Source organism: Erinaceus europaeus, chromosome 1 (assembly GCF_950295315.1).
Source record: "Erinaceus europaeus chromosome 1, mEriEur2.1, whole genome shotgun sequence".
Classification (NCBI taxonomy): Eukaryota; Metazoa; Chordata; class Mammalia; order Eulipotyphla; family Erinaceidae; genus Erinaceus; species Erinaceus europaeus.
The window spans coordinates 94,617,580-94,645,360 of record NC_080162.1 but is presented as its reverse complement, the minus strand read 5'-3'; the positions used below and the strand labels follow the sequence as shown (position 1 = coordinate 94,645,360).

General features: G+C 41.8%; 2 protein-coding genes and 1 non-coding gene across 5 annotated transcripts in view; 1 reads left to right on the top strand and 2 right to left on the bottom strand.

Annotated features, from left to right (window-relative positions):
- The window catches only part of SHLD2 (shieldin complex subunit 2), a 195,647-nt gene extending 194,845 nt beyond the window's left edge, over positions 1 to 802 (bottom strand). Inside the window, exon 1 of one of the 3 annotated variants that reach the window (XM_060190981.1) lies at positions 743 to 802. The gene's annotated coding sequence lies outside the window, so the exon portion shown is untranslated. The remainder of the gene's footprint in view (positions 1 to 742) is intronic. The other 2 variants (XM_060190995.1, XM_060190989.1) reach the window with 2 other exon arrangements.
- Positions 803 to 915: 113 nt separating this feature from the next.
- GLUD1 (glutamate dehydrogenase 1) overlaps positions 916 to 27,781 on the top strand; it is a 47,361-nt gene continuing 20,495 nt past the window's right edge. The window contains exons 1-5 of the mRNA XM_060191079.1: positions 916 to 1,605; positions 15,828 to 15,908; positions 19,623 to 19,678; positions 21,340 to 21,403; positions 25,837 to 25,931. Of these exons, the coding sequence (XP_060047062.1) occupies positions 1,146 to 1,605; positions 15,828 to 15,908; positions 19,623 to 19,678; positions 21,340 to 21,403; positions 25,837 to 25,931 (756 nt within the window). The 5' untranslated portion in view covers positions 916 to 1,145. The remainder of the gene's footprint in view (positions 1,606 to 15,827; positions 15,909 to 19,622; positions 19,679 to 21,339; positions 21,404 to 25,836; positions 25,932 to 27,781) is intronic.
- Positions 23,148 to 23,254, bottom strand: LOC132542728 (U6 spliceosomal RNA). The gene has a single exon (XR_009553703.1). It is a non-coding gene; the product is annotated as a U6 spliceosomal RNA (small nuclear RNA).

The following is a 27,781-nucleotide window of genomic DNA, read 5'->3' as shown; positions in this document are numbered from 1 at the left end:
AGAAAAAGCTGGCAATGTGGCTGTTGGTGGCTTGTCTGCAAGCCTTATATTGTTGTTCGGTTTTTACGTGCAACTCCCTAGACCATAGAAGTCACTATAACATTTCTCCCCAAGTATGTATATTTGCCTTATTAGCCCCTCTGGTCTTGCACAATTCACAAATGCTATTGTGAACCCTTTAACCACTAAGAAAGAACTTCCTGCTTTTTGTTTGTTTGTTTTTGCATTTCGACAGGGTCTTTTTTCTTTCTTTTTGAAAACGGGAACAGCAAATCTTAGAAAGCTCCAGTAACGGTTCTCCAAGTTTTTATCCCTCAACATCGATGACTTGGTGCAAGGTTGACTCAAGACCCGAGAGCGGCGCCGCCGCTCTTCGAAGGACACTAAATTCTCTGCGGGGACAAAGCCCAGCCCGGAGCTCTGCCTTCGGTCGCCGCGCCCCGGTTTCCCCTTCCCGCCCACGCTGGGCCGGGCCAGGCCAGCCGAGGACAACCCCGGGGGGAAGAGCCACACGGTGACTCACACCCCGGGGCCCGCCGCCAGACCGCGCCACTTTCACCCCCGCGGGGTCCCCGGCCGGCGCTCACAGCGCCCCCTAGCGGTCTTCCACGGGTACTTTCTCTCGAGACCGACCCGACCCTGCGCAGACCCCTGCCCTGGGGCAACCGGGCTCCGTAACCTCCCGAACACCCAGTGGCCTGACCCTCCGCAGCCGCGGCCGCGCTCGCGCTCGCGCTCAGACCTGTGACAGCTCTTCCTGGCAGATCCGGGTAGTCCGCGCCGGCTCTGGCCCCGCCCACCCCCTCGGGCACGCGCGAGCATGCGCACCGCGCCCGCTTGCGCCTGCGCGCCCCCGCCGGGCGGCACGCGCCGCCGCCAGGGAGGCCGGGCGAGGCCGCGGCGGAGGCGGAGGCCGGGCTCCCTGGGCGGCGCGCGCCCCCGCCCTGCCATTCACAGGCGACGTTAAGCCAGCGGTCCTCAAAGTCCGTCCTTCCCGTTAGGCGGCGATCGCCGGAGGGGAGGGGACAGCCAGCGGGGCAGGAAGCTGCAGCTTAAAAAGAGCCATTCCGCGCCCAGCCGTTCCTCCCTCTCTAGGTGCCCGGTTCCTCAGAGCGCCTGTCCTCCGCGGCCTCCGCCCCGCCGCCATGTACCGCTGTCTGGGCGAAGCGCTGCTGCTATCCCGCTCCGGGCCCGCCGCCCTGACGTCGGCGGCGGCTGACTCGGCCGCGCTGCTGGGCCGCAGCCGTGGCCAGCCCTCCGCCGCCGCCGCCGCCGCCGCCCCGCTGCCCGGCCTCACGCCGCCCGCCCGGCGACACTACAGCGAAGCGTCGGCCGACCGCGAGGACGACCCCAACTTCTTCAAGATGGTGGAGGGCTTCTTCGATCGCGGCGCCAGCATCGTGGAGGACAAGCTGGTGGAGGATCTCAAGACCCGGGAGAGCGAGGAACAGAAGCGGAACCGGGTGCGCGGCATCCTGCGGATCATCAAGCCCTGCAACCATGTGCTGAGCCTGTCCTTCCCCATCCGGCGCGACGACGGCTCCTGGGAGGTCATCGAGGGCTACCGGGCCCAGCACAGCCAGCACCGCACCCCCTGCAAGGGAGGTAAGTGCGGCCGCCTCCCGCCCCTCCGCCAGCTTCGGGGGTAGGGGATGGGGGTGGCAGCTGGGATGCATAGTGGTTCTTCTTTCTCTCGTTAACCCCCCCCTCCCACCACCACCACCGCTAACCCCCCTCCAGCCATCATCACCCGGGGCATCTGTTTGTGTGGATGCTCTATGCAGAACAGACACCGCACCGCTGTTCTTTTCATCCTGGAATAAGTGACTCACTGGGTGGGTCCTGATTTTTTTAAAAATGCACTTCTAGAAAAAGAGAACAACCGGTTTATCTCTCGCCCAGTGGAAGTTTTTGTGATCGTCTCTGACGTACTCGAATGCAAACTATAAAATAATTGTTTTCGATTTTTTTTTTTTACTGCTAGTGACAGGTGACAGATGGGACCAACAAAATGACTTGCCTACAGGTTTGAAACGGGGATAGTTTTAACCAGATAAAAGAGTTCTCATTTATTACTATTGAAATAGGGCTGTTGGTACAACCCATTTGACAATACCTTGGGTTTTGTTCAAAAGAAAAAGAAAGAAAAGTAATGCATGGGCAGTGTAACATCTCCGACAAATAAACACCGGGCGTCCTGACAGTAAGTCTAAAGGGTGTGAACTGCTGGACTGCCCGCCAGCCAATGGAATGAAATAGCCCTGGGGGTGTGTGCTAGACCTGACTTGCACCAGATTTGAGCTCCTGAAAAGATAAAGTGCCGAAGAAAGTCGGTGACGATTTGATGTTCAGGTTATCCTACAATTTTCAGTTTTCGGTAACTGTCAATTCAAGGACTTCAGTCAAGTTGCTTTCTCAGAGCAAATAAACTCAATAAGTCACAATACTTCATTATTACTGTTGTTGTTTTTGAAGTCACCGGGGCTTCACCTCTCCACTTAGACTTTTTCAGATAAAGTGGTAGAGAGAATTTAGAAAGAAAGGGGGAGAGAGAGAGAGAGAGAGAGAGAGAGAGAGAGGAACCACACCACCAGAGCTTCCCCCAGTGCAGTTGAGACACTGCTGGAACCCGGGTCACAGTCATAAGGAGAAGCTGTTTTACCACCCACATGATACATTCCTAAGAAAAGAAGCAAAGCAACTTTTCTGCTTTAAAAAAAAATAAATGAATGTGTGGAATAAAGGACCCAGTTGCTAGAGATTTCATTAACTAGTGCTTACAGAGGCTATTGAACTTGATCCTTTGTCTTCCTAAATCTACTCCTGTTAGTGTTCTGTAATTTTAAGAAAAAGCCATACCAGAAAATTTTGAGCTGTATTGACATTCCCAGCCTGGGAACAAAGGTTGTTTCAAACTGTTTAATGATTTACTTTTATTTTTAAATTTTGCATTGACCCCACCCACTTCTAGGTTTTTCACCTTTGGAGCTTTCTAGTTTCCTCTTCTGGAACCAGTGCTTGAATCACTTTGACCTCTAGCTTTTCTTGGCAGCTCCAGAATTTTATAAATTTACCCAGCTGTCAGTCTCCTACATTGCCTTCCTTTCTACCACTTGTTCTCTAAACCATAATTAAAACGGAGACTCTCAAAATAGAGCAAACAGGACTATTAGAGGAGTAGTCAAAGTCACAAATACTAAATTGCAATATGTATTTGAGATAGACAAGTTTATCCTACTATCTTCCTGGAAGTACTAAAAAATACTTGTTGGCCGGTTTCATGATGCAAAAAAACTGGTATATTAATTTTTCTATAGAAACTGATGTTATTTCCTTAAAGTTCTTTCTGTTCATTTTAATGCCAAGCCCTTGGCTATCTTTTTGTAAATCACAGCTCCACTGACTTTTTTTTTTCCCTTTTGTTGCCCTTGTTGTTTTATTGTTGAAGTTATTATTGTCATCCTTGTTGAATAGGACAGAGAAATGGAGAGAGAAGGGGGAGAGAAAAATAGACACCAGCAGACCTGCTTCACCACCTGTGAAGCGACTCTCCTGCAGGTGGGGAGCCCCGGCTTGAACCAGGAGCCTTACACCAGTCCTTGTGCTTCAAATTTATGCAACCTGGGAGGTGGTGCAGTGCTTACAGTATTGGGCTTTTAAGTATGAAGTCCTGAGTTCCATCTCCAGCAGAGTGATGCTCTGATTCTCTCTTCAGCTTAATAAAATAAGATATTTTAAGGGATTTGAAGGATTTTGTGGAGAGAATAGACTTGGGATGATTTTATAACTTTGCAAGTTTAAGATAATAATAATTGACTAAATAGACAAATGAGTAGCATTTGTGGGTACTGTAGACTTTCATACTTTGCTTTCATGATACTCCAGGGTCTTCTTAACCTACTTAGCACCTGAAGGCTGACTGCAGTGAGTGTACATTTTTTAAAGTTACTTTATTTTTATTTTAGCCAGAACACAGCACAGTTCTGTATTGCAGGAGATTTAGCCTGGGACTTTAGAGCCTCATGCATGAAAGTCTTGAGCTTACCATTATGCTATCTAACTCACCTAAGAGAAACATTTATTAGTTTTGTTGTTGTATACAAAAAAAAAAAAAAAGCAACCTTACAACTTTTTAATTTAACAGAAAAATCATTAACCTCCTTGTTCCATATATATATATATATATATATATTTGTACCAGAGCACCTCTCAGTTCTGGTTTATGATGGTGCTGGGATTGAACCTGGGACTTTAGAGCTGCAGGCATGAGAGCCTCTTTGCATTAGACTTTCACTATATTTTAGAACACTCTAACACCCTTACTCAACTGCCTTCTCAACCACTGTTCTTTGCAAAATTAAAAAAAAAAAAAAAGTCTTGGGAGTCGTGCAGTAGCGCAGCGGGTTAAGCGCGCATGTGATGTAAAGGGCAAGGACCCTGGTGGCTTAAGGATCCCGGTTGGAGCCCCAGGCTACTCACCCGCAGTGAAGTCGCTTCACAGGTGGTGAAGCAGGTCTGCAGGTGTTTGTCTTTCTCTCCCCCTCTGTGCCTTCCTCTCCTCTCTCCATTTCTCTCTGTCCTATAACAACAATAGTAACCACAACAACAATAAAAACCAACAAAGGCAACAAAAGGGAAAAATAAATAAATAAATAACATATATATTTTTTTAAAAGTCTTTCATCCTCCTCCATTCTTCTCAACCCTGAACTTAAAAAAAAATTTAAAAGTATTCATGAAAAAGGGTGTGGGGAAGAAAACCAGAACAATATCCTGACACATGTATGTTGAGAATTAAATTTAGGACCCAGTATCTGAATCCAATGCTTTACCCACTGTGCCGCCTCCCAGACATCAAGTTTTCTATCTCACCTTCATTCACAAACAATCTTATTCTTCACTGGAGTTCTGTGAACTAATTCTCAAGGCTGACACAAAGTAGCAACCTGATTATAATCTTTGTAAGGGAAATAGGTAATTTTAAACCTAGGGATGGCTGATGTGTACTTTATTGCAAGTAAATGTTTACTGATACTTAACTGTTTTGTGCTTTTTTTTTTCCCCCCCCATGAAGATATTTCCAGCATAGATGGACATTTGTGTTGATTGCCACTTTGAGAAGATGTACCAGAGCAGTGCTTAGCTCTGGTTTATCGTGGTGCTAGGGGTTGAATTTGGGACCCCAGAGCCCCCAGCAGGAAAGTCTGTTTGCATAACTTTATGCTGTCTACCTAACCCTAGTTTTCAGAGGTTCTTAATGTGTTTGAAAACATCTGTAACTGTTAACTTAAAAAAAATTTTTTTAATTAATTTTCTGGGTAGAGACAGAAACTGAGAGGGAAGGGGGAGCTAGAGAAGGAAAGGGGAAAGAGACACCTACAGGCTGGGTGGTGGCATACCTGGTTGAGCACACATGTTACAATGTGTAAGAACCCAGGTTTGAGATCCTGGTCTTCACTAGCAGAGAGAAAGCTTTTCAAGTAGTAAAGCAATGCTACTGGTATCTCTGTCTCTCTCCCTCTCTACCTCTTCCTACTCCCTGATTTCTGGCTATCTCTATCTAATCTAATAAAGATAATAAAAGTAAATAAATGAGACTTCACTTAAAAAAAAAAAGACACCTGCAGCACTGCTTCACCAGTAGTGAAACTTTCTCCTTGCAGGTGAGGACTGGCCTTTGACCATTATAACATGTGCCTTACCAAGTGCATCACCACCCAGCCCCATTAGCTTTCTTTTTTAATTTATTTTATAATTATTTTATTTTATTACCAGAGCATTGATCAGCTCTGACTGATGATGGTATAGGGAATTGAACCTGGGACTTCAGAGCCTCAGGCATGAGAGTCTCTTTGCATAACCTTATCCTATCTGTCTCCACCCACCCAGCCACCCCCATTAACTTTCTTAGAATAAATTTGTAAGTCACTTGACTTTCTCTTCCACCCTTTCCTCCCCTTCTAATTGTCTTCATATTAAAACTGTTAAGACAATTCCTTGTGACTCTTCTACCAGAACTTCCCTAATTTTTTTTTTTTGAACTTTCCTAAATTTATCATCAGTTAGTAACATTGATGGGCTTTAAGTTGTATCCTCAAACACATGGACCTTTTATTTAAGTAGTAGAAGATAGGTGGTGTTTGTTCTTAACTAAAATTCCATTTGTTGCTGTTATAAATAACTTTTTTATTTCTTGGTTAATGAACTCCTTTGTTCCCCCACTCCCAGTATGTCCGGAAAGAACAACTAGAATAATGGTCAATGTTAGCTTGTCATTCAGTCTTTCTGTCACTTTGTGTGAGTACATCCAATTTGCCTTGGCAGTAAAAACCTCACATGCAGGGAGACAGACACTGCTCATTCATTATGCAAAGTACTCTACTGGAATTGGAGCATCAAAAACTGGGGAACAAGTACCAGTGTGTATCAAGCTCTAGTGGGCCTGGGAGGTATCAGTAGTAGAGTGCATATCTTGCATGTAAGAAACCCTGGTTGAATCCTCAACACTGCATAGAAACAAGGACAAAATCAAATGTATAAATATAAGAATGGTGATATTGTGGTTTCTCAAAATAAATAGTCTGGTACCAAGCAAGTTTAAGATAATTGCCTATGAGAGAGATAGGAGGGAGAGAGACAACCAGACAAACTCTGGTACTTACTCTTCTGGGAATTGGCATGCACGGAGCCCCCCAAAAAAACCCTGATAGCAATTTTAAAAAAATCAATGAAAAAAATTTTTTAAAAGATTTTGTTTATTTATGAGAAAGATAGGAGGAGAGAAAAAGAACCAGACGTCAGTTTGGCACATGTGCTGCCTGGGATGGAACTCGGGACCTCATGCTTGAGAGTCCAAAGCTTTATCACTGCGCCACCTCCCGGACCACAAAAAAAAAAAAGTTTTTTAACCAAAGCACACGTCTCATCTTTGGCTGATAGTAGTGCTGGGCTTGAACCTGGGACTTTGGAGGCTCAGGCATCAGAGTTCTTTGCATAAGCATTCTGCTATCTACCCTCCAACCTAAAGAAGTTCTCTTTTTTTTTTTTTTGTGGTCCAGGAGGTGGCGCAGTGGCTAAGGCACTAGACTGTCAAGCATGAGGTCCTGAGTTCGATCCCTGGCAGCACATGTACCAGAGTGATGGCTGGTTCTTTCTCTCCTATCTTTCTCATGAATAAATTAATAAATTATTTTTTTAAAAAAGTTCTCTTTTTGAGTGGCTGAGTAAGTTGTCTATATACACAATGGAATACTACTCAGCTATTAAAAATGGTGAATTCACCTTTTTTTATTTTATTTTTTTTATCTTTTTTATTTATTTATTTATTTATTTATTTATTTTTGAGAGAGATGCAGAGAGAAACACCAGAGCACTGCTTAGCTCTGGCATATGGTAGTACAGGGGATTGAACCTGGGACTTTGGAGCCTCAGGCATGAGAGTCTGTTTTGCATAACCATTATGCTATCTCCCCTGCTCTGAATTCACCTTTACCTCGTCTTGAATGGAGCTTGAAGGAATCATGTTAAGTAAAATAAGCCAGAAAGACAAAGATGAATATGGGAGGTTCCCACTCAGACAGAAGTTGAAAAATAAGAACAGAAGGGAAAACACTAAGCAGAACTTGGAGAGTTGGTGTATTGGTGGAGGGGGAGGGTTCAGTTCCTGGAACATGATAATGGAGGACCTACAGGGGTTAAATTGTTATGTGGAAAGCTGAGAAATGTTACATCCATTTCACTGACTGTAAACCATTAATCCTCCAATAAAGAAAAGAAAAAAAACCTCTTTTGATGCATGGTCTTTCCTTTATCCATTGGGAATAAGTTAAAGGCCTAACTAAAATAACAACTATGTGTGTATAAATGTGTATGTAAATATGGGAAAATAGTTTGGAAGAATATCTGTATATTTAAATCACTGAGATGGTCTACCCCTATAGATAACTGGATTTGACAGTGGTAATCAGGGGAGACATCAATTTTTTTTTTCTAGAATCACTTGCTTCCCAAAATATTTAAAATTGCCTCTTCAAAAATTATTAAAATTAAGAACTTCATAAAAATGGGTGGAATTATCACACAGATTAGTACATGAACACTGTCAAATGCAAATGATTCTCATTAGCTACAGTGCCAAATGCTACTTGATAGTGCTGAATGTTTGGATTTTATCTGAGACCTCTAGTCTCTAATGTGCTTATTACTTGCTGGTTAGTACTGCACTTCCTCTTTTTTTTTTTTATCAGCACTGCTGAGCTCTGGCCCAGGGGATTGAACCTGGGACTTCAGAGCCTCAGGCATGAGAGTCTGTTTTCATAACCATTATTCTATCTACCCCCACGCTGCTTTTTCTCATTTTTTAAATTTAATTTACTTTTTTAAAAAAAATGCAGGAAGTCAACAGACTGGCAAAATAGCTCACTTGGTTAGTGTGTTGCTTTGCCATGTGTGCAGCCCAGGTTCAAGCCTAGCCCCCACCACATTAAAGGAGGCTTCGGTGCTATGATCTCTTTCACTTGCTCTCTGTTTCTGTCTCTGCAAAAAGAAATTTTATATTAAGTGGGAAAATAGGTTCTAATAAATGGCGAAAGCACTAGTGCATGAATCTTATTAGTTCTGTGGTGTTTTTGCTTTTGTAGGCAGTCCATGCTTGTGGTGCAACTCTTGGTTATTAGATAGCTTCTGAAAAGTGAAAGAATACAATTGAAAGTTGAAAAGATCCGATTTCAAGCAATCTTTAAAAAAAAAAAATCTGAATTTTTATGAATTAGTCATTAAAAAAACCAGTGGTGACTTCGTTGCTAGGGACAATCTTAGTTCTGAGTCAACTAACAAAAATTCAAGCTACTTGTGGTTTCCACTGAATCTTTTTTCAGGGTAATGAGCTAGTGTATTTTCCCATGACCATAGCAACTTCAGTTGTTTTTTTTTTTTATTTTAAATTATCCTTTAAAAAGCTTAGTTTGCTCCAATCCCTAGACTTTTGATGACAGTAAATACTTTTGGCAGTTAAGTTAAAAGATAGAAAAATGCTTCTGTACTGTGTAGTTTTGAATATCTTTATGCCAGTTTGCTCAGTAACTAGTAAGTTGACTTTTTTTTTTCTTGTATAAAAAGTCAGATTTCAAAGTTCTCATAGTAATAAGTCTATTATGATTCCTTCCACCAACTTCACCATGTTTGACAGATAATGTCATGGGTGCTGTTTCTAAAGTTTTCACTGAATTAGAAGCTTATTACTGACCTTAAATTTAGATGCAGAGTCTTGATAGCTAATGCTATTTTTTATACAAAATAATAGTAGTAAGTTTTCCATTTTTGGAGTAAAATTGTTTCAGTTTTTGCCTCAGTGCCCCATTTAATCCCTGTTCATCTTTAACCTGACCTGCCAAACTTTTCATCCCATAGAAAAGGAGGAAAAGGCTTCTCAAATGGCAGTCACAGATTTTCTTTTTCTTTTTAAGTCTTTATTTATTAGGTAGAGACAGCCTGAAATAGGGAAAGGGAAGGAGGGAGAGACAGACACCTGCAGCACTACTTCACCACTTGTGAAGTTCCCTCCCTTCAGGTGGGGCCTGGGGGCTTGAACCCCGTCCTTGCACATTGTGTGCACTCAACCAGGTGTACCACCACCTGACCCCACAGATTTTCCTGAGAATCTCAACATCATCGGTCTTTGGAGGGTTCAATTTCTTTCAGTCCTGTCCATGAGTGTACCAATAGTGGTTGGTAGTAAAGAACATTGTGCTACGTTGTTCCATCATAGGTCCTTTGCTCCAAAATTTTTATAAATATACCCTAGTGATGAAAGGAAAGGAAGGGAGGTGGGGAGGGAGAGAGGAAAATGGCTTCTTTGGGCAGAGGGTAGATAGCATAATGGTTATGCAAACAGACTCATGCCTGAGGCTCCAAGTCCCAAATTCAATCCTCCACACCACCATAAGCCAGAGCTGAACAGTGCTCTGGTAAAAAAAAAAAAAAAAAAAGTCTTCTTTAACTCCAGCAGTATCACTTCCATTCGTTTCAGCCCTCCTTGCTCCCTTCCTTACCTCCTCCTCCAGAGCCTCTTCCTTGACCTTGCAACTTTGCTCCTCCCTTGTCTCATGGCACTAGTTCTCCTTTAGTTCACAGCCTGCACAAAATGCTAGTGGTGTGAAGAAAGGTAGTTTATGTAATAGCTTCACGTAGATGTCTTGCAGTTGAACTCTGTAAATGGGTGTGGCTAGCAATTTTGATTTTATAAGCAAAATTTCCTGATCCTGTCGGAGAAACATTTTTTTTAAATATATATTCATGTGGTTTCTGACTCATCATTTCAGGACTTTTGTAATGTAAACTAGATGTTTTGTTTACATTGTTTCATAAACCTGGTTTAACTAATTTATATGCCAAGAGTATGGGATTAAGATTTCTTTTTTTTTTTTTTTGCCTCCAGAATTACTGCTGGGGCTTGGTGCCTGCACTACGAATCCACTACTCCTGGAGGCTGTTTTTTCCCTTTTGTTGCCCTTGTTTATTGTTATTGCTGTCATCATTGTTGGACACGACAGAGAAATAGAGAGTGGACGGGAAGACAGAGAGAGGGAGAGAAAGATAGACACCTGCAGACCTGCTTCATGCTTGTGAAGCGACACCCCCCTGTGGGTGGGGAGCCGGTGGCTCAAACCCAGATCCTTAAAACTGTTCCTTGCACTTTGCATAGTGTGTGCTTCTTCTAGCGTTTGCCATCGTGTGTGCTTAAGCCGCTGCACTACTGCTGGGCCCCCGGTATTAAGATTTCTTATAGAATTCACTAGATATTAGTAGTAGGCAAGGGAAAATAATTTCCACACATATGGAAAAGTAAAATAATGCACTGCTTCTACAGGTTCTAAAAAAAAGTGTTTCATAGGAAAACACTATTTTATCTTATTTTATTTTATGTTATGTTATTGAGAGATAAAAAGAGAAAGACAGCATGACTCAGCTCTCTCTTATGGTAGTGATGGGGACTGAACCTGGGAGCTTAGAGCCTCAGGCATGAAAGTCATTTGTATAACCATTATGCTGTCTCCTCAGCCCACCACTACTTTATTTAGTTGTTTATTTTGCCTCCAGGGTTGTGAATGGGGCTTGGAGCCTGCACTATGAATCCACTGCTCCTGGAGGCCATTTTTTTCTTCATATAGGTTAGGACAGAGAAATAGGGGAGAAGGAGACAGGGAAAGAAAGATACCTGCAGACCTTCATGCTTCTGAGGTGACCCCCCCCCCCCGCCCGCAGGTGGGGAGCGAGGGGCTTGAACTGGGATCCTTGCACAGGTCATTGTGCTGATTCAGACTATGTGCACTTAACCAGGTGCACCACCACCCAGCACCCCCAACACTACTTTATAATAGCAATGAAATTAGTTGAGATTGAAACATTGGCTGCATGCAGGTGGGCAAGTGCAGATGGTCCTAGCTGCTGCTATAGGGCAGATGTCAGTAGGTTAAGAAGTACTGGGTGTACACCAAACCCATGGCCCTGGTAGAAGATGATTTTCATGGAGTAATATATGAAATTGCTTGGTAACGTCTTACTTAAACTGTTTATTACTGTTGCCATAATGATATTATTTTCCCTGGGGCTTTGTTTACTGCTTGTAAAGCTTCCCTATGTCCATGTGTTGGTCAAGATCTCCCATATGATCCTCCTGTGTGCACTCTAGTGAATAAGCCAACTCCTAGCCCCCTTGGAAACTTTTTATTGATTTTTTTTTTTTTTTAACTAGAGCACTGATCAGCTCTGGCTTATGGTAGTGTGGGGAATTGAACCTGGGAACTTGGAGCCTTGAGCATGAGAGTCTTTTTGCATAACCATTTTGCTATCTACCCCACCTGAGTTTTTTTTTTTTTTTTAACTAGAGCACTGTTCAGTTCTGGCTGATGGTGGTGCAGTCGATTGAACCTGAAACCTTGGAGCATGAGTGTCAGTTTGTATAACCATTATGCTATCTCCTCTGCCCTAAGTAGAATTGTTGTTTTTAAGGTATGTTTTTTCATACTTATCCAGAAACTGCAGGGCTGGTTGCTCAGCAGTAGAGTGTAGGCCTTCCAGTAGTGAGGCTCTGATTTGATTCCACAGTACTACATTAAAAAATAATGTTAGGAGAGGGGGAAGTGGCACACTCAGTAGAGCACATATGTTACCATGATCAAGGACCTGGGTTCTATTCCCAGTCTCCACCTACAGAGGGCCAGGGTGAGTTTCACAAGGAAATAGTGAGGCAGTGCTGAAGGCAGTGTAATCTCTCTCTCTCTCCCTCCACCCCTCCCTCCCTATCTCCCTTTTCTTTCTCAATTTCTCTGTGTATCAAAAATGAGAAAAGGGGAGGGGAAAAAAGTGGCCATCAGGAATGGTGAATTTGTCTTAAACACTTTTTTCCCCTAAATATTTATTCCCTTTTGTTGTATTTGTTTTATTGTTGTAGTTATTATTGTTGTTGTTATTGATGTCATTGTTGGATAGGACAAAGAAATGGAGAGAGGAGGGAAAGACAGAGGGGGAGAGAAAGACAGACACCTGCAGACCTGCTTCACCGCCTGTGAAGCGACTCCCCTGCAGGTGGGGAGCCGGGGCTCGAACCAGTATCCTTACACTGGTCCTTGGCGCTTCACACCATGTGCTCTTAACCCGCTGCATATTGCCCCAACTCCCCTAAGCACTTTTTTTTTAAATTACTGGGGCATCACGGCCCAGCCTTTAAAAAAATTTTTTTTTTAAGATTTTATTTATTGATGAGAAAGATAGGAGAAGAGAAAGAACCAGACATCACTCTGGTTCTGGGGATTGAACCAGACATCACTCTGTGCTGCTGGGGATTGAACTCTGAACCTCAGGCTTGAGAGTCCTGTTCTTTATCCACTGAGCCAACTCCTGGACCACTTTTTTAAAAAAATTTTTTTTATTCTTACCAGAGCTCAACTCAACTCTGATTTGTGATGGTGCATGGCTTTTCTATTTCCATTTCATTTTTTCTTTAAACATTTATTTATTTCCTTTTGTTGCCCTTGTTGTTATTATTGTTGTTATTGATGTCATTATTGTTGGATAGGACAGAGAGAAATCGAGAGAGGGGAAGACAGAGAACGGGAGAGAAAGATAAGACACCTGCAGACCTGCTTCACCGCCTGTGAAGCGACTTCCCTTTAGGTAAGGGGAGCCCCCGGGGGCTCGAACCAGGATCTTTGGACTGGTCCTTGAGCTTCGCACCACCTGTGCTTAACCCTCTGCGCTACCCCCTAACTCCCCCCATTTTATATTTTAAGAGTTAAAATATATGTGTCTGTTAACATGTATTAAAGAGCCTAATACATGCCATTTCTGTGTTATGAACCAATAAGTAAAGCAGTGATTAAAACAATTGCCCTTAGCAAACTCATTCACCTAGTAGGGAATTCAGACAATAAATAAGCATGAAGTCTTTGGTAAAACATTAAATAAGGTAGAAGAGGTTACAGAATGGGAATGAAAAGGTGCTGTTTAAAATTGTTTAGGTCGTGCTGGAAAAATGATTTGCTTGAGATTGGTGTGCTCTCCTTTGCCACTTGTGTGATCCAGGTACAAGACAGACCCTTAGCATGTTTCAGTGCTATGATCCTTAACCTCTTTCTGCTTCGGTCTCTATCTGGGGGGAAATTTTTTTTCTGTGTCGGGGAGATAGTATAGAGGTATCTCACCAGACTATCATACCTACGGTACATGACTTCCTGGGTTCAGTACCTGACATCCCATCTGTCAGGTGTGAATGATGCTCTTACCCATCTCTGCCCCTCATTTAAATAAATTTCATCTTTTCAGGTAAACAAATAGGGCCAAAGAGATAGCTCCTCAGTGCATCAGAACATTGAATTCTGATCCCAGAGGGTCCCAGGTTCTATTTCCTGCACCATGAACATATCCATTTTCCTATTAGGGAAGGAAGTATCAGTTTGCTTCAGAATTTGTTCATTTTGGAACTGAGTCATGTTGTATCTGGTAGGGCATATATGTTACAATGCACAAGAACCCAGTTCAAGCCCCTGGGCTCCACTTGGGGGGGGGGGGAGAAGCTTCACATATTAAAAAGAATTTTCTCTCGCTGAGGGTAGATAGCATAATGGTTATGCAAACAGACTCTCATGCCTGAGGCTCCAAAGTCCCAGGATCAATCCCTCAAACCACCGTAAACCAGAGCTGAACAGTGCTCTGGTTAAAAATAATAATAATAAAATAAAATAATTAAATAAAAAAATTTTTTAAAGAATTTTCCCCTTTTTGATTGTATGCACTACAGACAAATGTGTGATACAATATTTTAAAGAACCTAAATAGGAGATGAGTGTTTTGCAGATACCTGTCACAGGGAGATGAGAAATATTGAAACCGTGTACCAATAGCCATACTAGAAACCATTAACCCAGAGAGGACATTTTCTGGTGTTTTGCTTTCTTTTGTTTTGCCCAGAGCACTACTAAGCTCTGGCTTAAGATGGTGTGGAGGACTGAACTTGAGAAACTTTAGAGGCTCAAACATGAGAGTCTGTTTGTATAACCATTATGCCATCTCCCTTGCTCATTCCCAGAATTTTAAAATAAATGTTTCTAGGGTTCTTATTACTTGTGACTCCATGGAAGTTGAAGACCAGGTTCACTCAAACCTCCTTCCTCACACACAAACACATACATAATCAGGAACCCCCAAGCAACATGCAGTCAAACATCAACATTACTCAAGCCTTCTACCTTGGGGCTGAGAATCAATAGAATATAGAGGGGGAAAGTGACTTAGTCCTGTAAAACTCAGAAGGGTGATTGGCCAAAACCATAAAACCCAATGTAGTAGGCACTTTCCTACTTTCTCTGTCACCTCTACCAAGAACCTAATCTAAGTAGAGAAACACTGTGTTTTACTTATTTGCTTGGCTAACTCCACACCCCAGCACTCCCATCTGTGCTAAAAGGGTAAGGGAATTACTCATCCCTAGGAATGTGACCTTCATGTTAAGTCTGCCAACCTGTTGACTATCCATCTTCCTGTATACTGATGTTATCAAAAAGCAAAATTCTTGGACTCTTCCAGCTACCAAGTCATCCCAATGTTTGCCTGTGAATTCTTTTCAATACTTCCATGTCTCACTGGGTTCTCAGTATCTGAAGGACACTACTATATTTTGTTCATCTCTAAATCTCCAGGAGCCCAGTTTTGTGCCCTATTTAGGTTTGTTTGTTTGTTTGTTTGTTTGTTTAGATATAGGCAGAAAAGCAGAGGGAATGAGACCTCAGCACTAAACTTACTTCACTGAAGTAGGGAGCTGACTTGGACCTGGGTTATCATATGGGAAAGCAGTATACACACAGTCTTCCAAGTGAACCATTTCACCAGCCCCAGTTTGATGCTCTTATCTACTACCAAAAAGAAGCAAAAAAAAAAAAAAAAATCAAGATCACCTTTTTTTTTTTTTTTTAAAGAATTTATTCATGAGAAAGACAGGAGAGAGAGAAAGAACCAAACATCACTCTGGTACATGTGCTACCAGGAATTGAACTCAGGACCTCAGGCTTGAGAGTCTAATGCTTTATCCCCTACACCACCTCCCATACCACTCAACACCAGTCTTTTTCTCCTAAATTATCAGAATACTTAAAATCAGTGTTCTTTCTCTCCTTTTAACTTGTCATAAACTACTTTACATGTTCTTGGGAACAGTGAGGACACCAGATATAAAAAGTATGATTATTTCAATTTTTAACATTTTTTTAAAAAACTTGCCAGAGGATGTTCTAAATACTTCTTTCTCACCTCCCCTCTTTTTATTTCACTGCCAGGTATTCGTTACAGCACTGATGTGAGTGTGGATGAAGTGAAGGCTTTGGCTTCTCTGATGACATATAAGTGTGCAGTGGTGGGTAAGTGATCTGCTTTATCACTGAACTGATGAGCTTTAGGGGAAATGTTTTTTCACATACTAAGTGACTTCCAAAATGCCAGAGATAGACCCTATCAGAACTTACTTTTGCACAGTTTAAGACATGCATCATCTGAATGTACATACTACAGTGTGCAAGGAAAGGGCAAGTGGTGGTACACCTGGTTAAACGTTACTATGTGCAAAGGACCTGGGTTCTGGGCCCACGCTCCAACCCCCTGCAGGGTGAAGCTTCTCAAGTAGTGAAGCAAGTAGGTATCTAGATACTGTAGGTATCTCTCTATCTCCCTCTCTTATCCCCCTCCCCTCTCAGCTTCTCTGTCTTATCAAATGAAGAAAATAAAAATGATCACTAGTATTGGTGGATTCATCATGAAGGAAAAAGATAATTGGCATAAGGCTCAGGTTTAAGCTTCTGTTTCTCCCCTTTCCTGTCAGTTTTTGTCTCTATCCAAGAACTAATTTAAAAAGACTATCTTTTTTTTTTTTTTTCAGTTAGTCTTGGTGTTAGCTGTGTGTGTGTGCTTTTTTTTAAGTGGAGCAGTGTTTATAGGAACTTTATATAGGAATTATCTTTATATTTAGATCTTTGGGGGGTAGTTTTGTTTCTGAAATCAGGGCATATGCAATTTTTACCTGTATGGGCCACTGTTTTTTTCAGATAAAGAGATAAGAGAGGAAGAGGTAGCACAGCCCTGGAACTTCTCCCTGTGCAATAGCACCTCCCAGGTGTTGCTGGGACTTGAATGTGTGCTGTGTGGATGGCAAGGCACAGCCCCCAGAAAGTTCACACGAGACTAATAATGGAGGTGAATTCCTTGAATTTTCTGAAATTAAAGCTTAAACATTACCCTTAGAAATGTTTTTTAGGGGCTGGGCAGTGGCCCACCTGGTTAAGTGCACAAGGACCAGAATTCAAGTCCTTAGTCCCCACTTGCAGGGGGAAAACTTCATGAGAAGTAAAGCTCTGCTCTTGCTCTCTCTCTCCTTTTTTTAATATTTATTTATTTATTCCCTTTTGTTGCCCTTGTTTTTCATTATTGATGTAGTTATTGTTCTTATTGTCATTATTGTTAGATAGGACAGAGAGAAATGGAGAGAGGAGGGGAAGACAGAGGGGGAGAGAAAGATAGACACCTGCAGACCTGCTTCACCGCCTGTGAAGCTACTCTTCTGCAGGTGGGGAGCCGGGGGCTCGAACTGGGATCCTTACAACAGTCCTTGCACTTTGTGCCACATGTGCTTAACCCTCTGTGCTACCACCTGATTCCCCAGCTGTCTCTTTTTAAAGTTTATTATTGGACAGATACAGAGAGAAATTGAGAGGGGGGAGGCAGGGAGATAGAGAGACCCCTGCAGCTTTACTTCACCACTCATAAAGCTTTCCCCTTGCAGGTGGGGACCAGGGGCTAGAACCTGAGTCCTTGTGCACTGTAATATGTGCGCTTGGCCAGATGTGCCACTTCCTGGCTCCTCTATCTCCCTTCCCTCTCAACTCCCTTATGTCCTCTCAAATAAAATAAATGAATGTATGAGTAGTGAAAAAAAGAAAATAATGCTTCTTAGTAACTCAATATTGATTTACAATATGACTTTGGAGTATAGTTTCAGTAACTACAATTGACCACACCCATCACCTATTCCTGTACCGCCAGTCCACCACCTCCAGTCCTTGTTATTTCTGATAACCACTGTAAGTCTTGACAGAGTTTAAGAATCAATTTGTTTTTGAAAGTTTGTTGTATTTACCCATGATTTAAAACCATCTGGTAGTTGTCACTACTTAAGCATACTCACCTAGTTCCATCTATTTTTGTCCCATAAAGGCAGTGTCATCTTTTTTTAATGTAGTATTCCATTTATTATAATTATTTTTAACCCATAATTCTTTTTTAAAATTTATTTATTTATAAAATGGAAACACTGACAAGACCATAGGATAAGAGGGGTGCAACTCCACACAGTTCCACATCAGAGTTCCATATCCCATCCTCTCCCCTGACAGCTTTCCTATTTTTTTTTCTTTAATAAAAAAGAAACACTAACAAAACCATAGGATAAAAGGGGTAAACGCTACACAATTCCACCACCAGAACTCCGTATCCCATCCCCTCCCTTGATAGCTTTCCTATTCTTTAACCCTCTGGGAGTGTGGACCCAGGATCATTATGGGGTGCAAAAGGTGGAAGGTCTGGCTTCTGTAATTGCTTCCCCACTGAACTTGGGCCTTGACAGGTCGATCCATACTCCCAGCCTATCTCTCTCTTTCCCTAGTGGAGTGGGGTTCTGGGGAATTGGAGCTCCAGGACACATTGGTGGGGTTGTCTGTCCAGAGAAGTCTGGTTGGCATCATGCTAGCATCTGGAACCTGGTGGCTGAAAAGAGAGTTAACATATAATGCCAAACAAATTGTTGACTAATCATGATAAAGGCTGGAATAGTACAGATGAACAGTTGGGGGGGAGTGTCCATTTTGTAGATAGCTAGTAGGCATATTTTAGTTATATTCCAAAGGGCCTGTGGCTATACTAGTTTGTTTTTTTTTTTTTTTCCCTGAGCCTGAAATCTGATATGCATGTGGATCCAAGTTATTGTCTGGGGAGATGATGTCATGGCCAGAAAAAGGGCCAGAAAGCTGGATCAGGGAAGAGAGTAGCTCCCAAACATGGGAAAGGTATATAAATATTGTTAATTGTAAACCCCATAGATCTGATCTGGGACCCATATTCAGCTTAGGAGCCTATGTGACCTTTTCATCCCTGTAGATCTGAGCTCACATTCTGTGGTCATGAGTAGGAACATTCTTACTGCCCCAATATCAGGACCCATCTTCTTCAGGTGTAGCATAGAGTGTGTTGTCCAGCCTTCCTTCAGAGGATGGAACATTCTCTACTGTTGTTGATCCAAGTTGAGGGCAAGGTCCTATGGGGGCCCACAAAGGGGTCTGTTTTGTTGTTCCTGATAGAGATGACTGCTAACAATGGAGAGAGGGATTTATTCAAGGTCTAGGCCCATCATGTCTGTTTGGGAATCTCAGGACTCCCCAAATAGGGCTCCAGCTGATATACCTGTAATTCTTTATTCACTCATCTATCTGCAGGCATTTGAGTTGACTGTTGTGAATATAGTGCATTATGAACATCATGTACATGCATTCTTTTTTTCTTTTAATTTTTATTATCTTTATTTATTGAATAGAGACAGAGAGAAATTGAGAGGGTAGGGGGAGATAGAGATGGAAAGAAACAGAGACATCTGTAGCCCTGTTTCACCTCTTGTGAAGCTTTTCCCCTGCAGGTGGGGACCAGGAGCTTGAACCCAGGTCCCTGCAGACTGTAATGTGCATATATTTTTTAGAATTGGTATTTTCATGTCATTCAGATAAATGCCTAGCAGTGGTATTGCAGGGTTATAAGGCATCTCTCACTCCCCCTCCCTACCCCTTGTCCTTAAGCCTGACCTCTGGCTCACAGAACTAAGAATTTGACCTGGGACCTATGGCTCAGGCATGAGCTTGTTGCTCTATTGCTGGTGCTGTCTCCTCAGCCTCTGTATTTTTTTGAGGACTCTATAAATACCATTTTCCATAGGATGTACACCTGTCTGCATCCCCACCAAAGGCATCACATACTTCCCCCTTCCCCAGTGTTATTATCTTTTATATGTAATAACAACTTCCAGCCTTCTTTTTCAGATGTGCCATTTGGAGGTGCCAAAGCTGGTGTTAAGATCAATCCCAAGAACTATACTGTACGTATAAAGGTTACATCTGCACACACAGTGCAGTTACTAAGGACTTGAGGTTTCTGGGCTTCTGTGTTTCCCTAATATGCCAGTGAGATTAATGGTCCCTATTGCTTTTAACAGGAATGGAAAAACAAGTGAATAATTAACTCATTGAGTGTTTGGTCACATAAAAGGTCATCTGCTTAATGCCATGGCCCTTTTTCATTTTCTTACCTGGCTAAATGGTAATTAATGCCATTTTTATTTTAGGCACTTTGTCTGTCATTTGTATAACCTTATTTTTATTAAGATGACATGAGTATGTTTTTAAAACTTTTTTTAATTTATTTATTCCCTTTTGTTGCCCTTGTTGTTTTATTGTTGTTATTATTATTGATAATCATTGTTGTTGGATAGGACAGAGAAATAGACAGAGGTGGGGAAGACAGAGGGGGGAGAAAAAGATAAGAGACACCTGCAGACTTGCTTCACCGCCTGTGAAGCGACTCCCCTGCAGGTGGGGAGCCGGGGGCTCGAACCAGGATCCTTACACCGGTTCTTGAGCTTTGCGCCACGTGTGCTTATCCCACTATGCTACGGCCCAACTCCCTTTTCTTTTTTTTTAAAACATATTTATTTATTATTGGAGAGAGAGAGAGACAAATTGAGTGGGGGGGGGGAGGAGATAGACAGGGAAGAGAGACAGAGGGATACCTGCAGCCCTGCTTCACTACTCATGAAGCTTTTCCCCTGCAGGTGGGGACCATGGATTTGAATCTGGGTCCTTAGTATAATGTGAGCCCTTAACCAGGTGTGCCACTCCTGGTCCCATAAACTAATCTGATCTTATGTTCTTGGCAATATATATGCTACTTATTAATGAGAATGAGGGAGAAAGAACCAGAGGATCATTCCACATATGCAGTGTTAGGAATTTATTAAACTCAGGACCTCATGCTTATAATTCCAGTGCTTTACCACTGCATATCTCCTGGGTCACACCATTTTCATAGTTTTTACATGGGAATGCCGGCATCATGTGATGTTCTGAGGGCTACACAAGATGTTAAAATGACCTGTACAGTGGTCCGGGAGGTGGCGCTGTGGATAAAGCACTGGGTTCTCAAGCATGAGGTCCCGAGTTCAATCCCCAGCAGCACATGTACCAGAGTGATGTCTGGTTCTTTCTCTCTCTTCTACTGTCTTTCTCATTATGAATAAATAAAATATTTTTTAAAAATTGACCTGTACATAAAAACTATGGTGCAAGTATTATCTCCATAGTGGTTCATCAAAAAAGTAAATAAATGAGGGTTGGTCGGTGGCACAGCAGGTTAAGTGCACATGTCACAAAGCACAAGGACCGGCATAAGGATCCCGGTTCGAGCCCCCAGCTCCCCACCCGCAGGGGACATCGGTTCACGGGCAGTGAAGCAAGTCTGCAAGTGTCTTTATCTTTCCCGCCCCACCTCTGTCTTCCCGTCCTCTCTCGATTTCTTTCTGTCCTATCCAACAACAACAGCAGCAGTAACAACAATGAAAACAACAAGGGCAACAAAAGAAAAAAATAGCCTCCAGGAGCAGTGGATTTATAGTGCAGGCACCAAGTCCCAGCAATAACCCTGGAAGCAAAAAAATATAAATACATAAAAATAAATAAGTTTTTTTCCCCTTCCCCTTTACAGGATAATGAATTGGAAAAGATCACAAGGAGGTTTACCATGGAGCTGGCAAAGAAGGGCTTTATTGGTATGTATTAACATAGGTTTCTGCATGGGCTAAGGAACACCTAAAATTAATTTAAGCCCCTATTTTTCTCAATAGATTTGTGCTAGGAGGTACCCTTTTTTAATTTGAGAAACTGGGTATGGACACCAGGAAAGACCCCACTCACATTTTCTTGAATCAAAAAAAGAATTTTCAGAATCAAAAAAAGGTTTCGTATGATAGCACTGTGCAGTCTCCAATGCAGCATTTCTGCATTAAGATCATGCTTTTAGAAACTAAATATTACCTGTGTTATAAACATGTTTTTCATACACAAGAGGCAGTTTTACAACTGTAATTCTTTCATTCTGAAAGCAGTGAGACATTCCATGCCTTTTGGAATTAAAGACTTAAACAGACCACACCTTTCAAAACAGTGGGCCAGATGAAAATGTTGGCAGGCTCAGCCTGATGACTCACCTCTGCTTACTCTGAGGATTTCTGAGACTTCTTATGGGCGTTTCTAGGAACTTTGGCCAAACAAATTTGTGTGATGTTTCAATTTATATATATATATATATATATATTTTTAAAGGAGACCCAAAAGATTTTTTAAAAATATTTATTCCCTTTTGTTGCCCTTGTTGTTTTATTGTTGTAGTGTTATTTATGTCATCGTTGTTAGATAGGACAGAGAGAAATGGAGAGAGGAAGGGAAGACAAAGAGGAGAGAAAGACAGAGAGCTATAATGTTTCTTGCGATTATCTGTGTTGTAGTTCTTTTCTGTGAAGTAGAAGTACTCAAAGCAACAGAAACACTCAAGAAAATCCTCTGGGGGCCGGACATAAGGATTCCGGTTCAAACCCCTGCCTCCCCACTTGCTAGGGTTTCGCTTCACAAGCGGTGAAGCAGGTCTGCAGGTCTTCCCCCCACCCACCCCACCCCCATCTCCTCTCCTCTCCATTTCTCTCTGTCCTATCCAACAATAATGATGACAATAATAATAACTACAACAACTATAAACAACTATAAACAGCAATGGCAATAAAAGGGAAAAATAGCCTCCAGGAGCAGTGGATTCTCAGTGCAAGCACAGAGCCCCAGCAGTAACCCCAAAGGCAAAAAAGCAAACAAACAAAAAAAAAACACACACACACAAAGAAAATCATCTGTGTATATTTTCTTTTCTTTTACCAGAACACTGCTCAGCTCTGGTTTATGGTGGTATGGGGCCTTGAACCTGAGACTTTGGAGCCTCAGGCATGAGAGTCTCTTTGCATAACCATTACGCTATCTACTCCCACCCATATTTTCTTTCTTTTTTTTTTTTTCTTATTTCTTTATTGGGGAATTAATGTTTTACATTCAACAGTAAATACAATAGTTTGTACATGCATAACATTCCCCAGTTTCCCATTTAACAATACAACCCCCACTATGTCATTTATCATCCTTTATGGACCTATATTCTCCCCACCCACCCACCCCAGTCTTTTACTTTGGTGCGATATGCCAATTACATTTCAGGTTCTACTTGTGTTTTCGTTTATGATCTTGTTTTTCAACTTAATATTTTCTTTCTTATAGCAGAATTCTTATTAATTTTAATTTTACTTTATTTTAAGCTTTGCCCTTTTAATATAACCAGTTAAAACAAATAAAAGATAGTCCTCACTTGAAATAAGTTGTTAAATCTTTTTCACAAGAACTAAAAATTCTCTCTCTTTTTTTATTATTATTTTTTTTAGTATTACCATTTATTGGTGAAAAACACTATAGGGAGAAAAAAAATATGGAACGCTCACGAATTTGCATATCATCCTTGAGCAGGGGCCATGTTAATCTCCTCTGTATTGTTCCAATTTTAGTGTATGTGCAGCTGAGACAAGCACAAGAACTACAAATTCTGAAATTTGTTGCACTAAAGTCATGCTGGGCCTACCAGTAGCTTCGAAATCATGCACACATTTCCTATTAATTTAAATCTCAAACACATCTAGTCTTGAACGTTTTTAGGCCTTACCTTACTCAGTTGTCTTTCTTCTCCCTATCTAGAGTACATTCATCTTCTTTTCTCAAGTACCTTAAAATTCCAAGGATTAGAAAGCAATTCATTGAAACACTGAAGCTTTTACTCACAATTTGACTTCTTTATGTGCAAAAGTCTCAATTTACAATGCTGCTAAGCTGATCATATGTCCATTTGTAGTTCAAGAAGGAGGCAGAAGAATTTCATTATTTTTTATTATTCTTTTTGTTTTGTTTGCCTCTGGGGTTATTACTGGGTTCCAAGCCTACAGTACAAGTCCACTACTCCTGGCAGCCTTTTTTTTGGATAGGACAGAGGGAAACTGGAGAGGATAGAGAATAGAGACAAGGAAAGAGAAGGATGAACACCTGCAGATCTGCTTCACTGCTTGTGAAACAAACCCCCCCCCACAGGTGGGAAGCTGGGTCCTCGAACCAGGATCCTTGCGTGGGTCCTTGTGCTTCATACTATGTGCACTTAACTCAATGCACCACCGCCATAATTCCTCATTTTTTTTCTTCTTTAGGAGACAATTAATCTTGCAAACATTCAAATTTTATATTACTCCTCTTTTTTTTTTCTTTCAGTTTTGTTTATTCAATACAGACAGAGAAATAGAAAGGGAAGAGGAAGATAGAGACACCTGCTTCACTGCTTTTTTTTAATACATTTTATTTTGTCTTGTGATCACTTAGTAGTTCTCAAATTTTTTTTAATTTCTTTATTGGGGAATTAATGTTTTACATTCAACAGTAAATACAATAGTTTGTACATGCATAACATTTCCCAGTTTTCCATATAACAATACATATATTCCTTAGGATATATCCCCAGGAGAGGAATTGCAGGATGATAGGGTAGGTCCATTTCTAGCCTTCTGAGAGTTCTCCACAGAGGTTGGACCAATTGACATTCCCACCAGCAGTGTAGGAGGGTTCCTTTGACCCCACAACCTCTCTAGCATTTGCTGCTGTTACCTTTTCTGATGTATGACATTCTCACAGGAGTGAAGTGATATCTCATTGTTGTCTTTATTTGCATTTCTCTGACAATCAGAGACTTGGAGCATTTTTTCATGTGTTTCTCGGCCTTTTGGATCTCTTCTGTAGTGAATATGCTGTCCATGTCCTCCCCCCCATTTTTGGATGGGGTTGTCTTCTTGTTGTTGAGATTTGCAAGTTCTTTATATAGTCTGGTTATTAGCCTCTTATCTGATGTATGGCATGTAAAGATCTTCTCCCATTCTGTGAGGGGTCTCTTGGTTTGGGCAGTAGTTTCTCTAGCTGTACAGAAGCTTTTTAATTTGATGTAGTCCCATAGGTTTATACTTGCTTTAGTCTTCTTTGTAATTGGATTCATTTCATTGAAGATGTCTTTAAAATTTATGCGGAAAAGAGTTCTGCCAACATTTTTGTCTAAGTATTTGATAGTTTGTGGTCTAACATCCAAGTCCTTGATCCACTTGGAATATACTTTTGTATTTGGTGAGATATAGTAGTTCAGTTTCATTCTTCTGCATGTTTCAACCCATTGTTTCCAACACCATTTGTTGAAGAGACTCTGCTTTCCCCATTGAATAGTCTGGACCCCTTCCTCAAAGATTAGATGTCTATAAGTGTGGGGGTGCTTCACTGTTTTTGAAGCTTTCCTCTTTCAGGTGTGGACTGGGGGCTTGAGCCTAGGTCCTTGAGCATGGTAACATGTGCATGGTAACGTGTCCTAAACCAGATATGCCACCTATTTATTTGATACTGAAATTGAGAGGGTAAGGGTGAGGGTGAGGGAGAGGTGAAAAGAGACACCTGCAGCATTGTTTTACTGCTAGTGAAGTTTTTCTCCTGCCAGTGGGGATCAGGGGCTTGAACCCCCTTGCACATTATAACGTGCACATTACCAGGTGTGCCATTGCCCTACCCGTTATTTATTTTCTAGCTTCCCTTTCATAGAGGGTTTGATTTTAGGGCAGGAGTAGATAGCATAATGGTTATGCAAAGAACCTTTCATGCCTGAGGCTCCGAAGTTCCAGGTTCAATACACCTACACCACCATAAGCCAGAGAGCTGCGTAGTGCTTTCTCTCTGTGTCTTTCTCTCTCTGCATCTCTTTCAAAAATAAAATAAATAAAATACTTTTTTAAAAAAAGAGTTTGATATTTCAAGTTAGATTTGGATCTGATTATTGACCTTATCACACTGAGTCCATGATCAGTTTTCAGTTTCTGCAACAACAAAAAAAGTCAGCTGAGGATTTTAATAGCAATTATATCATCTATAAGAAAATTCATGAAAGTATTGTCAGTACTTTTTGAAAATAGTAATTGTTATTATTAGTGATTTTAACAGGCTTTTACAGAATTGAAAGGTTTCTGGGGTACATAGTTTCTTTTTGTTCCCATTTAAGCTTATCTTAAAAAATTGATACACTGTCTTTTCCCTTTGTCCCCAGGTCCTGGCATTGATGTGCCTGCCCCAGACATGAGCACAGGTGAGCGGGAGATGTCCTGGATTGCTGACACCTACGCTAGCACCATAGGGCATTATGTGAGTATCACCAAAATCCCTGTGGGATTCATCTGCTATCTATAAGAAATAGCAATTTGTTGATATGTAGAAGTGGGAGAATTCACTAGATTTTTCCTCCTCTTTTTTTATTTTTTTTATTTAAGAAAGGATTAATTAACAAAACCATAGGGTAGGAGGGGAACAACTCCACACAATTCCCACCACCCAATCTCCATATCCCACCCCCTCCCCTGATAGCTTTCCCATTCTCTATCCCTCTGGGAGCATGGACCCAGGGTCATTGTGGGTTGCAGAAGGTAGAAGGTCTGGCTTCTGTAATTGCTTCCCCGCTGAACATGGGCGTTGACTGGTCGGTCCATACTCCCAGTCTACCTCTCTCTTTCCCTAGTAGGGTGTGTCTCTGGGGAAGCTGAGCTCCAGGACACATTGGTGGGGTCTTCAATCCAGGGAAGCCTGGCCAGCATCCTGATGACATCTGGAACCCGGTGACTGAAAAGAGAGTTAACATACGAAGCCAAACAAATTGTTGAGCAATCATGGACCCAAAGCTTGGAATAGTGGAGAGGATGTGTTAGGGAGGTACTCACTGCAGACTCTAGTGTGCTTCTGCTTTCAGGTATATATGTTGCAGTAGTTTATGGATACGTGTGAACATATGCTCTCTCTCACAGAAACTGGTGTATATCTAGGTTTTGGGACTTTGTTAGAAAGTGAACCACCTGAGATGAAATTAGAGTGTACTATGAAAGGAAAGGTCTCACCCGAGTAATGAAGCTGAAGGGTTGTCATTCCACACGTGAAGTCTCTGGACACAGTCTGAGGTGAAGCATGTTGAGGTGGCAATTGTTGCGTTGGTTAGGTTGTGATCGGCGGATGCAATATTATTTGATATGGATTGGGAGAGGCATACGGGAAAGTGGGCCCTATCCTAAGGTTCCAGGACTGGGGGAAATATAGGCTCTATAGTGGAGATGTGAGGTTCCTACTGTCTTAGGGTTCAAAAAGACAATCGATAGTTAATGTTATCATCTCATTATTTAGTAATTGGGTTAACTTTGAAAAGTCCTTTTGTTATGGTTTGCTGTACAGTACCCAGTATCTTGTATCTGTGCTATTGGATGCTTCTGATCGACTTGGTCTAGGCTTTTGAGAGAGTCCGCATATCAAATACACAGCCTATATATTAAAAAGATTCAGTTTGTGTTTTGAAAAACTTTGAGACATACAACTGATTTTCCCCGTCTCATATTAATTAACTAGTGATTTATATGTCTACATTTTGCTAGGAGTGTACATAAACACCATTCCCACCACCAAAAGACTGTGACCCATCCCTCCCACCCACTCCCACCCCCCACTGGCCCAGGAAGCTGCATGTCTACCCCTCACCACAGGGTTTTTACTTTGGTGCCCTACTTACAGTTTGGTCAGGTCCTGCTTTTAGTTTCCCTTTCAGATCTTCTTAGTCAACTTCTGTTGATGAGTGGGATCATCCCATACTCATCTTTATCTTTCTGACTTAGCTCACTTAACATAATTCCTTCTAGCTCTGTCCAAGATGGGTCAGAGAAGGTGGGTTCATTGTTCTTGATAGCTGCATAGTAAATATTCCATTGTGTATATATACCACAGCTTTCTCAGCCACTCATCTGTTGTTGGGCACCTGGGTTGCTTCCAGGTTTTAGCTATTATGAATTGTGCTGCTATGAACATAGGAGTACACACCTCTTTTTGGTTGGGTGTTATGGAGTCCTTGGGGTATAACCCCAGGAGAGGAATTACTGGATCATATGGAAGGTCCATGTCTAGCCTTCTGAGAGTTTTCCAGACTGCTCTCCACAGAGGCTGTACCAATTTACATTCCCACC